Genomic DNA, 12,582 nt, shown 5'->3' with positions numbered 1-12,582 from the left:
GTCTTTAAGATGTGCAATCAGGCTGTTTATTTGTGCTTTCTCTTGTTTCCTAATGTGTGCTTGAATAGCTATGAACTTCCCTCTTAGGACTGCTTTAGCTGTTTCCCAAATATTTTGATAGCTTGTGTCTTCATTTTCATGGAACTCTCGAAACATTTTGATTTCTTCCTTGATTTCCTCTTTGACCCAGAAGTTGTTAAGAAGTGTACTGTTGAGCTTCCCCATTTTGGGACTGTTACTAATCTTTTGTTGATTGTTAAGTGTTAGTTTAATCCACTGTGGTCTGAGAAGATGCTTGGGATGATTTCAGTGCTCTTGAATTGGTTGATGCTGTCTTTGTGGCCTAAGATATGGTCTATCCTTGAGAATGACCCATGTGGATTTGAGTAAAATGTGTATTCCAGTTTCTTGGGATGAATGACTCTGAAAATGTCCAATAGTTCTAGTTTATCTATCTCTTCATTTAGCTCCCTTGTGTCTTTATTGATTTTCTGCCTGGATGATCTGTCAAGTTGAGAGAGTGGGGTGTTGAAGTCCCCTACGATGATTGTGTTACTGTTAATATATTGCTATAGCTCTTTCAGTAGAAGTGTGATGTATTTAGATGGCTTCTCATTGGGTGCATAGATGTTAATAATTGTTAAGTCCTCTTGATTGACTGATCCTCTGAGCAATAAGTAGTGTCCCTTCCTATCTTTTTTAATCTTATCTATTTTAAAGTCTATCATGTCAGATATGAGAATAGCTGTTCCTGCCCTTTTTTGTGGGCCATTGGCTTGTATGATAGTTTTCCATCCTTTCACTTTAAGTCTGTGTTTGTCTTGTTGAGTTAGGTGGGTTTCTTGTAGACAGCATATTGTTGGGTTGTGTTTTCTGATCCATCTTCCTACTCTGTGTCTTTTAATGGGTGAATTCAGGCCATTGACATTTATTGATATCAAAGATTGAAGATATTTTAACGCCATTCTTGTAGAGTTTTAGAGTGTTTTGTTATATGTCCTATTTGTGGTGGTCTGTTTATAGGAGACCTTTCAGGGCAGGCTTGGTGATGGTTGATTTCTTCAACTGTTGCTTGTCTGAGAAGGTTTTGATGCCTCCATCTAGTCTGAATGACAGTCTAGCAGCATATAGTATTCTTGGCTGAAAGCCTTTCTCATTGAGCATTCGATAGATATCTTGCCATTCTTTTCTGGCCTTTAGTGTTTGTATGGAGAAGTCTGCTGCTAATCTTATGGGTTTTCCTTTGTAGGTGACTCTTTGTTTTTCTCTTGCAGCCTTGAGGATCCTTTCTTTATCCTTATTCCTTTCCATTCTAAGTATGATATGTCTTGGTGTTTTTAGGTCTGGGTTAATTCTGTTTGGGACACTCTTGACACTCTTGGGCTTCTTGAATCTTTATGTCTTTGATGTTGTCTAGACTTGAGAAGTTTTCAGCTATTATGGCCTGGAAAATGCTTTCTTCCTCTCCTTCTTTTTCTTCCTCTGGTATGCCAATAATGCATACATTGTTTCTTTTGAAATCATCCCATAGGACTCTGTTGTTGTTTTCAGCATCTCTTAATCACTTTTTGAGATCTGTTACTTCTTTTTTAGTTGTCTCTAATTCATCCTCTATCTTGCTAATTCTGTCTTCAGCCTCATTGATTCTATTCTGTCTGCCCTCTACTGTTCTCTGGAGTTCATCTATTTTGTTGCCCTGCTCTGATACTGTTTTAGCTTGTTCAACTAGTTGCGTTCTTAGCTCAGCGATTTCAGCTTTCAGTTGTCTAATAACCATTAGATAATTATTATTTTCTTCCATATTTTCATTTGTTGTTCCTGTATTTCTGATTACAATTTTTTCAAATTCTTTACTCACTCCTGTTGTTATTTCCTTAGCTAATGTTTGGATGTTGAACTCGTTATTTTGTGCTTCACCCTCTGGTGGATTTTTAGCTGGACTCTTGTCCTGGTTCGATTCTCCAATATTTTTTCTTGTTGTTTTAACAATTTTATATATTATGTTATGAGTTCCCTTTATCAGTATTTTTCAAATTACTGATTGCTATTGCTTGGAATGACTTGTGTCTAAGTAAGTTAATTAAAGGGTTCACAGTGGTGGAAGTTAACAGTTGTTTCAATAGTATTTTCATCCCTGAGTTGGAGCTCAGTGGTTTAAAAGCCTCTTTTTTTTCTTCCCTGTAGGATATGGTAGCCTGAGGGCTTTTAAACTATCAATAGGCTTCAGCTTAATCACTGACTCCTGACCAAGAGATAAAGCAGGGTGTGGCAGAGATAATCCAGTGGTTATGCAAAGAGACTTTCACAGCCCCTCAGCTATGCCACCAATGTATAGGTCTTCTCCTGTGTTTCCTGGTTAGATCTCTGTCCCCTCGTGTCCCTCCCTGCCACTGCTCCAGATTCTGAGGGTAGTAGCAATGGAGACTCAGAGTTGCACTTGGTGAGTCCTCTCCTCCCTTAAACTGTCCCTTTGTTGGTGGAGCAGACTGGAGGTGGTGTCTCAACTGATAAACTGCTGAACTGTTAGCAGTCACTTAATCTCTCCTTAGGCTCCTCTCTCCTCTCTGTTACCAGCCACACGTGTTTGTACTCACCGGTGATTTACTGGGTTCCTGTGGTCATTCTAGTCCTGTCATGTTTCAGTCCCGGGTGGTCTCCTTTGGTATTCCTAGTTGATCCGGGAGAGGAGAGGAGAGAAGAGGAGCGAAAGCAATCTGTTGCTCGTAGCTCTGCCTCCGGAAGTCCCCTAACTTTGCATTTTTTTGCAGTTTTATTCAACAAAATATACTAGTTGTGATGGTATTTTAAAGTAGTATCCAGCAAATAGTAGCAATATAAAACAGGGTAAAAAAGGGAAATTTAAAAATAAAGGCCAAGAGCTTTAAAAAACAAACAAAAGGTGGTCCAGGAGGTAGCACAGTGGATAAAGCATTGGAATCTCAAGCATGAGTTCCTGAGTTTAATCCCTGGCAGCACATGTACCAGAGTGATGTCTGGTTCTTTCTCTCTCTCCTCCTAACTTTTTTTTTTTTTTTAATTTAAGAAAGGATTAATTAACAAAACCATAGGGTAGGAGGGGTACAACTCCACACAATTCCCACTGCCCAATCTCCATATCCCACCCCCTCCCCCGATAGCTTCCCCATTCTCTATCCCTCTGGGAGCATGGACCCAGAGTCATTGAGGGTTGCAGAAGGTAGAAGGTCTGGCTTCTGTAATTGCTTCCTCGCTGAACATGGGCGTTGACTGGTCGGTCCATACTCCCAGTCTGCCTCTCTCTTTCCCTAGTAGGATGGGTCTCTGGGGAAGCTGAGCTCCAGGACACATTGGTGGTGTCTTCAATCCAGGGAAGTCTGGCCGGCATCCTGATGACACCTGGAACCTGGTGACTGAAAAGAGAGTTAACATACAAAGCCAAACAAATTGTTGAGCAATCATGGACCCAAAGCTTGGAAAAGTGGAGAGGAAGTATTAGGGAGGTACTCACTGCAAACTCTAGTATACTTCTGCTTTCTTACTTTGGTGCCATACTCCAAACTCAGTCATTTTCTGCTTTGCGTTTCTACTTCTTTTTTTTTTATTTTTTTTTTTTACATGCATAACGTTCCCCAGATTCCCATTTAGCAATACAACCCCCACTATTTCATTCATCATTTTTCATGGACCTGTATTCTCCCCACCCACCCACCCACCCCAGAGTCTTTTACTTTGGTGTAATACTCCAATTCCATTTCAGGTTCGACTGTGTTTTCTTTTCTAATCTTGTTTTTCAACTTCGGCCTGAGAGTGAGATCATCCCATATTCATCCTTCTGTTTCTGACTTATTTCACTCAACATGATTTTTTCAAGGTCCATCCAAGATCGGCTGAAAACGGTGAAGTCACCATTTTTTACAGCTGAGTAGTATTCCATTGTGTATATATACCACAACTTGCTCAGCCACTCATCTGTTGTTGGACACCTGGGTTGCTTCCAGGTTTTGGCTATTACAAATTGTGCTGCCAAGAACATATGTGTACACAGATCTTTTTGGATGGATGTGTTGGGTTCCTTAGGATATATCCCCAGGAGGGGAATTGCAGGGTCATAGGGTAGGTCCATTTCTAGCCTTCTGAGAGTTCTCCAGACTGTTCTCCACAGAGGTTGGACCAATTGACATTCCCACCAGCAGTGCAGGAGGGTTCCTTTGACCCCACATCCTCTCCAGCATTTGCTGCTGTATAACTTTTTCATGAATAAATAAATAAAATCATAAGAACAAACAAACAAAAAGCTTTGCATTTCCACTTAATGATATGTTTTGGAAATCTCCCCACATAAATTCATGGAATTTTTGTTGTTCCTGTTTTATAGTTGAATGCCATTTAACTGTGTGAATAATACTACAGTTCTTTCACTCACATTCAGGTTGTTTCCAGTATTTTGCAATAAGAAATAATACTATATTGAGTAACTGTGTGTTGATATCTTTTCCTATTGTTGGGGATGTATCTTCAGGGTAAATTGTTGATTCCAAAATGTGGGGTTGAAGGGCTGAAACTTGAGTACACACGATTTTATTAGGCACTGGCACACGTCTTCCAGGAGGGCTGGCATCTGTTTTGCATCCCAGCTGTCCACATGTGGCACTGCTTCTCCACAGCCACCTCTTATTCCTCAGTGTACTTGAGGTGTTAGTCAATACAGTGAGGGAAGAGAAATCAGCTAGATGCATACAGATGTTAAGCAAGTAAGACTATCCCCTAGGTATCTAAAATTAGCTCAGAGATTCAGTGAGATACAGACTAGAATTCAGTTAAGTAGCAACACATGAAGATATTTCTAATATGAGTGGAAACCCCTCTATTATCTCCCCACTAAACAAGGTGCTGTCTTTAAAAATTAAGATATATATATATATATATGTAATTTTTCCAAGTAAGGAAGTGTCCTTTGGTGTCTATTGAATGGTTTAGTCCTGAATGAGTATGGTATTTTGCTGAAGACTTATTTTTTTCTCACCTGTGGAGATAATCATGCCTTATTTGCTTAGATTTATTGATATAGTATAGGGTGATCGGTTCTCTATTAGTGAACCAACTTGCGTTCCTAGAATAAATCTCTCATGGGGCAAGGTGGTGGTGCACCTGGTTGAGTGCACATGTTACAGTGCTCAAGGACCCAGGTTCGAGCCCCCGGTCCCCACCTGCAGGGGGAAAGCTTTTCGAGTGGTGAAGCAGTACTGCAGGTGTCTCTCTGTCTCTCCTCCTCTCTATCACTCCCTTCCCTCTCAGTTTCTGGCTGTGTCTATCCAATAAATAAAGATAAAATTTAAAAAAATTTAAAAAAAGAATATATCTCACATATCTTTCATGGTCGTGCTGGATTTTTTTAAATAACATTAAACCTTTCATGCAACAGAAACTGGCAAAAGGTGAGTTAATTCCCAGACAAGACCTTTTTAGGTGCCTGTGTTCAAACACAGGGAAGCAGTGAGATGGCAGGCTATCTCCCCAGGGGAGTCTGTACTGCAGTCAGTATTGGGGGACCAGGAGACCAGCCTGTCCAGCAGCCTGTGTGCCCAGATGAGATCTTAACCAATGTGACAATAATTACCTTGAGTAAATTTGATAGATAAATAAACAAATGAAAATAATTAGCAATGCTAGTTGTGATTGTCCCCTTGGGCCTTAGGAGATATGGTATTCATTTAAATGCTTATCTTTGGATCTCCCAGTGTCTCAGCAGAAGGTGGGAATGGTGCTTGTTTATACCTGCAGCAGAGAGGGTCTGGTCTGTTAGAAATGGAGAGGGAAAGGGATTTTCCTTCTGAAACTACCTGGATTTGGCACTTTGTGGCATACATCATTCCTTAGTAACACTCTTATGAACACTGTTCTATTTAAGCTTTCTTTCCCTGGTAGGCATTTGAATTTTTTTCCCCTTACTTAAAATAGCTATTAAAATTACATGGTAAATATAAAAACATTTCAGAAACCTTGAGTGCATCTATATAGCTATTGGAAAAGTAGAACTAGCTGACTGACGGAGAGCAGGAGCCTAGAGAGGTTGAGTGAAACCAGAAAATGGGTTTTACCTGAAGGCATTTGCCTTACTAGGTGAACCTCTGCCTTGGATTCACAACCACTAGGGATAGGAGACAAGAGTTCTAGGCTTTAGTTGAAACAAACAGTCTGATAGTAAATTTCTTTTGATAGAGTCGAACTACTCTCTTTGTGGAAGAACAAACTAAAAGTAACCTTCCAACCAGCTTTCTTAGTCCCAGGAAATAACTCTGGTACAGAATTGAGCAAAAATCAATTCTTTTGAGAATGTATAACTAAAGTCAAAGCCCTTGTGTGTTGTGCTTGGAATCAATAATATCTGGAAGCCACAGAAACCATCAAGCTGAGGATTGTGTGAGCTCCTGATTTGTGATGTCCCCTGCTATCTCCTCCAGCACACGCAGACATCTTGTAGTGAAGCCTCTCTTTGTATCAGTCTGCAATACATTTTCCGCTGATAAAGCTCCAAGGAAAATGAACTAATTTGCTCACAGTAAAGAAAAGTACCACATAGGCGGGGAGAAGCATAATGGTTCTGGAAAGAGACTCTCATGCCTGAGTCTCCAGAGTGCCAGGTTCAATCCCCCCCCCCCCCACATAAGCAAGAGCTGAGTAGTGCTCTGGTTAAAACAAAATTAATTAAATTAAATAAGATTTTTTAAAAAGAAAAGCACTACACACATAAGGGAGAGCATGTTTCCAGCAGAACTGCTGAGAAAAGAATCTGTTAGAATATAAAGAATGCTTTGACGTTTTAATCAAGAAACTTAAAAATGAGTAAAGCTATTTTTCTTTAAAAGCCAGTTTCAAAAAAGAAAATGTAAACTAATTCCATTGGTGTGTAGACCCAGTATAGATAGCACCAGAAATATATACATACATATATATTTTATTAGTGATTTAGTATTGATTTACAAAATCATAAGATAAGGATATAATCTACACTGTTCCCACCACTAGAGTTCTGTAACGTGCACTTAACCAGATGCATCACCACCCGGTCCCCCACCACCAGAGTTCTGCATCCCCGTTCCCTCCGTCGGAAACTGAGTAGTTCTCCCAAGATCATAAAAATGGTCTATTATTTCTACATATATATCTATATCCATATATATTTTTTTTTCTTTGCTCATTTTTTCTATGGTGCTCCCTTCTCTTCCTTCCAAAGTCATGCCTACATCTATTGCTACTTCTGAGCAGAAATATACATTTTAAAAAAGCTAAGAAGAACAGGAAAGGAGTGACTTGCACAGATGAGTATAGTGGTTACTTCTTGGGAACTAAGAGAAATGTGATTACAAAGAAAGCCTTGCAGACTCCTGAGGCATGCCGAACTTTTATTTTTTTCAACTGTCTCCAAGACACTTCAGCACTTACTTATTTTTAAACTGCATTTTCATATATTTGCACATCATCTGCTAAGTTTTCTAGTGCAGAGAGACAGAACGTGTAAAGTATAAAATCTACATTGATGAATCTCTCTTAAAGCTTCTTTACATTGCTCACATTTGTAGCCTGTCAGATACACAGCAGAGATGTGGTTTGCGGACCCCACCTGCTGTGATACAGCCATCTTCCCCGTGCTTCAAAGCATGTGCACTGGTTTGGGGTTTTTATTATTGTTGTTTTTTTTTTCTACTTTGCAGGAAGATGAGAAGATGAGGTGAATTCACACACTGGTTCTGAATTCTCAAGACATCACATCAAAACAGGACATACCTAGGATCAAGAAAGCAAAATGCAAAATGAAAAGTGTCGGTTATCTGACTTCACGGGCTATAGATTTATCCATTCTTACATATGTGTATGTGTGTGTGTATGTATAAAATAGCTGCTCTGTAATATCATTCTGGTAATCCTGTAACTTCATGTTTATTTAAACATGCAATTAAACAATACTTGTTAACTTTTAACCAATAGAATGAATTCTAGATGCTGTTAGATTATCTTACTGTATACCACTTCTACTATGTGGAATCTGATGACTTTTTCTTTCTCCATTCCTCTAGATAGAGGGTGAGACAGAGACAAATAGAAAGGGGGAGAGAGAGAGGAGAGAAACTGCAGCACTCCTTCTGCAGGACTCTTTCTCCCTGCAGGCACTGTTGTGCAGGTGCCCTGAGCTGAAACCCTGCTCCCCTGCCCCTGCACTCTCCTGTTTCCACTTCTTATGCCTTTCGTAGCTTTCTCTTACGGAATAGCAGTAAAGTGATAAAGATAGTGGGCGTGGTGAGTTCCTTTGTCTTGTCCCTGATTTTCACAAGAATGCCTCCTGTTTTATCCACACTGAAATGCTGGTTTTTGGGCTTGTTACACATATTTATAATCACATTAAAGTATCACTTACCAATCACATGTTGAATGCTTTTTCAAAAATGGGTATGGAGTTTTTCTCAAATGACTTCTGACATTGAGGGAAATTGTATTAGATTCCCAACCAAGAGAAACAACAGTTATTTAATGTTTTATCCATCTACTAGAAAACTGTTAAGAATGGAAAGGCAAAAGGAATGACCGGGATAGCATGGAGGCAGTAACTATAGGAAGCACCCACCACCTTTGAAGTCTAGTGGGGGATAGGATTATTGAAACTTAAGACTGGGGTGGGGAGGGAAATGCAGAACTTTGTGAAGACAGGCAGTGGGCTGGTTACTTCCAGAAGCATTACGACATGGCTAGGTGGTGTGAAAAGGCTGCAGACTGAAGCCTACTGTTTCTAATGAAGTCAATTCTTGTTGTATACTTCACATTGGTTTTGATCTCACACACACACACCACCACCACCACCACCCCCGCCTCTGGGAGATTGTGGTTTAGCCCCTGCTAGTTTCGCGCTTCCCCTTCTCCCCACACCCTACCCTACGTACTTCCTGAGTTCCTGCCGCAGAGGCCAGAGGAGAAGGATGCAGGACAGATCTGTGTGGTGATTAGTTTGAGAGTCCCTCTCTGCCGCTGGAGGAGAAAGACAGAAGAGCACATGTTTGCCCGCTCGTGAATAAAGATTAAACTGCATTCTCAGCTCAGCCGAGTGTCTCTGGTTGTCTCTGTTACCCGCCCATGAAGCTAGCCCTGGTTAAAAACATATGGTGCCTACAACGTGGGACGTGAACTGCCCATCCCCCAGATAAGTGACAATTTGGCTATCTATGCACTATGGCCTTCTCTTCTGCTTGTGAAGAGATCTCCAAAGGCCTCTGCCCTTTCTTCATGAGACTGTTTCGCCGTTTCTGGAACATTTATCTCTGGACCACTCTGTGGTTTCCACCCAACGCCAGCCTGCAGGAGCCCAACTGCTGTGAAGCCAGCTGGCATGAGCTGGCTTTCCGCTGCGTGGCATGGGGCATTGGGTATGGGCTCCCCCCATGCTGCTCGGATGCCGAGAGCAGGGCAGCAGACATGGCGGGCAGGGCTGCAGCCCATCCTGGCGGCCACCCTGGGGCTCCTCAGCCCACGCCTTCTGCACGGCCCGCCCTCCTGCTATGAAGTCTGGACAGATCCTGGACCACCTGGAGACTGCGGGCTCCCTGCCGAAACTGGGCCCCCTGGCCGAGATCCCCAACTTGGCTCTAAAGTCAGAAAAGCTAGAATACACAGAGATTCCTGTAGAGATCGCTACCTACAATTCCTGGAACTGAAGTTGCGCATGAAGCCACCACTGGACAATGCACTTCCCAAATGGCTAAGACAGTATAGATCTAAACTCGTGTTTAAAATGACATGTCTTGGTAACAAAAGTTTTCCTCCTTGTGTATTGAAGACCATGTTTACGCGTGTGTGTAAAGTTTGGTAAACGTTAACTTTAAGGTTAAAAATGTAACTTTAAGGCTATATTCTTACCAGACAGAGTTAAATGAAAAAGGTTTTCAACATAGTTCTCATAAAGGTAAAATTAACTTACATTTAAAGTCTGAGTTAACAATTAGTTAAAAATCAATATATTTTAACTAAGTCCAAAAAAAAAAAAAAAACCTGTGCACACCTATGGTGTGTCTCCATCTTCAATGGGTGTAACAAAAGTTTAAATAGACTTGTTGATATGTAAAACTCTCGAATCCTCCTCAATTAGAAATGGTAGATAGCAAAATGGTTATGCTAATGATTCTCATGCCTGAGGCTTTTTTTTCCCCATGGTTCTTCTGTTTACCTTTCCACATTTTATTGTTTAAACTTTAAACAACCTTAAAATCATACTAAAAAGGACTTCCAATTGTAATAGAGTTATCAATTGTGGTAAACTTCTAACCTGCTACAAGTTTTGTTTCATAAGTAAGTGAATTGCAGCTGTCAAGTTCTCTACAGAAAAGCAGAATTCCAACAGCTAACCTTCCTCATACAACATTCCACCCCCTGGCATTCTTCAGCGGACATCTGCTCTGGACTGACACTTCTATCGGACTTACTGGTACACCTCTTGGACACTACACAACTCTACAGCAGCTTCCCTTTATGCTGCTGGGTTTCTCAAAGACTGACTGCAGCCAGCTGCCTTGAGACTCTAGGCCATACCCTCCCTCCATGCTAGGTAATGCCCACAGGGAAAAAAAAAATCCCCATCGAGGCAAAATCCCACAGAGGCAGCAAAGGTTCTTTGGCTGATAAAGTCTTGCCCACAGAGGCAAAAACGCCCCCCTCAGGCCTTCCCTTGGCAGCACACTGGTTCTTGTTGCTCGCTTACATGTTCCTCCATGTTTGTGCCAGTTTCTTTTTTAAAAATGCCTATACGATATAGGTTTCTATTCACCCCACACTCCTGATACTATGCTCAATTAGTTAAAAAGAAAAGGGGGAATTGTTGTATGCTTCACATTGGTTTTGGTCTCTCACACACACATCACCACCACCACCCCCCCCCCCCGCCTCTGGGAGACTGTGGTTTAGCCCCTGCTAGTTTCGCGCTTCCCCTTCTCCCCACACCCTACCCTACATACTTCCTGAGTTCCTGCCGCAGAGGCCAGAGGAGAAGGATGCAGGACAGATCTGTGTGGTGATTAGTTTGAGAGTCCCTCTCTGCTGCTGGAGGAGAAAGACAGAAGAGCACATGTTTGCCTGCTCGTGAATAAAGATTAAACTGCATTCTCAGCTCAGCCGAGTGTCTCTGGTTGTCTCTGTTACCCGCCTGTGAAGCCAGCCATGGCGATAACAACAAATTCTTCCTGGTATAACAGCATTTCTGTAATGAGACTTGTCAGCACAGGAAGTAGGAAGGAGCAAATCAGTCTTCTTCCTCCTCCCAGCATATTTCTGGTTTACCTCTGGCTCCTTGTGTTACCACAGACCGAAGGCAACCCAGCAAGACCTGACTCCTGTTTTATTGGCACCCACTGATACATGGGATGTTGGGAAATTTTGAGGATGTGGTAGAGCTTGGCAGGGCTTGACCTGAGGAGTGCGTCTATTCTGTCAGTCTCTACCAAATGCAACTTGCATTCCTAATACTGTGGCCTTTAGGTAAAAAGAAAGGGGGAGATGTCGGGAAATTGTGAGGCTGTGGTTGAGCTCGGCAGGGTTCACAAAGCACACTGCATTCCTGATACTATGGCCTATCTACATAATCATTGTTTTGCCTGAAAGATCCCCACCCATTCCATTCCTTTGATCTATCTTCTTTCTACCCTCAAGACCCTCCCTTCCTGCAGGGTAGTATTAATCCTACCAGTTAAAACCCTCGCAACAGTTGCTCAGGAAGTTTCTACCTTCCCATCCCCTTTGCCTTTCTCCGCCGCTTTCCTAACCATTTCTGTTTCTGATTTGCCACTTCCAGGTCTGCCCTTTAAAAGCCTTGGCTCTCTGATCAATAAAGATTTTGCATTGCCTCATTGCCATGTATTTGGTTCCTGAGTCATCTCAGTTGTGTTGCGTTGCTGAGTGAGTAGCAACCCAGGCTGGCTCTAGTCAAGTTCTCTCCAACCCAGAGAGTATGTGCCTGGGAAGAGGCACCCCCATGCTAGCTCGGCATTATGGGACACCCAGTATATCCTCTGCACACCTCCTTCAGGACCCACACTTGTTCACACCCTGGATCCTGTCTACCTGGGAAGTCTCTGTACTGCTGTCACAATCCCTGGTGCTAACCACTGGAGTCTTGCTATCAGGAGGAGGATGCTGATAGGGAATTTCCAGACTTTATTTAGCCCCTGCATACGCTTATAATATTTGCTTATAGTCTGATTGTGATGTATTTGTAAGTAGGCCTCAATACAGAACCAGAAAACTGAAAATGTAATAAAAGATTAAGAATGGAGAGACGAGTGGTAGCACAGCAGGTTAAGTGCAGGTGGTACAAAGCACAAGGACTGGTGTGAAGATCTGAGTTCGAACCCCCAGCTCCCCTCTGTTAGTGAGCATAAATCAAACCACCATCCACTGCAAGGAAGCAAAGATGTTTATTGACAAATTTCAATCCGGGCCGAGATGGTGACTGATGTTAGTCTACCAAGCTCGACCCCGAACAGGGCTCAAACCACACAATTTATAGGAATTCAGACTACACTCATGGAGGGGGAGCACATCACCTTGTCAACCTACATCCAATAACAG

General features: G+C 42.0%; 1 protein-coding gene across 2 annotated transcripts in view; it reads left to right on the top strand.

Moving 5' to 3' along the window:
* Positions 1 to 7,993, top strand: part of SGO2 (shugoshin 2) — a 42,342-nt gene extending 34,349 nt beyond the window's left edge. For both annotated transcript variants that reach the window (XR_009550668.1, XM_060194177.1), the window contains one exon: positions 7,692 to 7,993. Coding sequence is in view for 1 of the 2 variants with exons in the window: in XM_060194177.1 (XP_060050160.1) it covers positions 7,692 to 7,707 (16 nt within the window). In the remaining variant the exon portion in view is untranslated. The remainder of the gene's footprint in view (positions 1 to 7,691) is intronic.
* Positions 7,994 to 12,582: the final 4,589 nt, after the last annotated feature.

This window comes from Erinaceus europaeus, chromosome 7, assembly GCF_950295315.1.
Source record: "Erinaceus europaeus chromosome 7, mEriEur2.1, whole genome shotgun sequence".
NCBI classification, from domain to species: domain Eukaryota; kingdom Metazoa; phylum Chordata; class Mammalia; order Eulipotyphla; family Erinaceidae; genus Erinaceus; species Erinaceus europaeus.
Note: the sequence above shows the minus strand (reverse complement) of the source record. Positions and strands in the feature narration are given on the sequence as shown.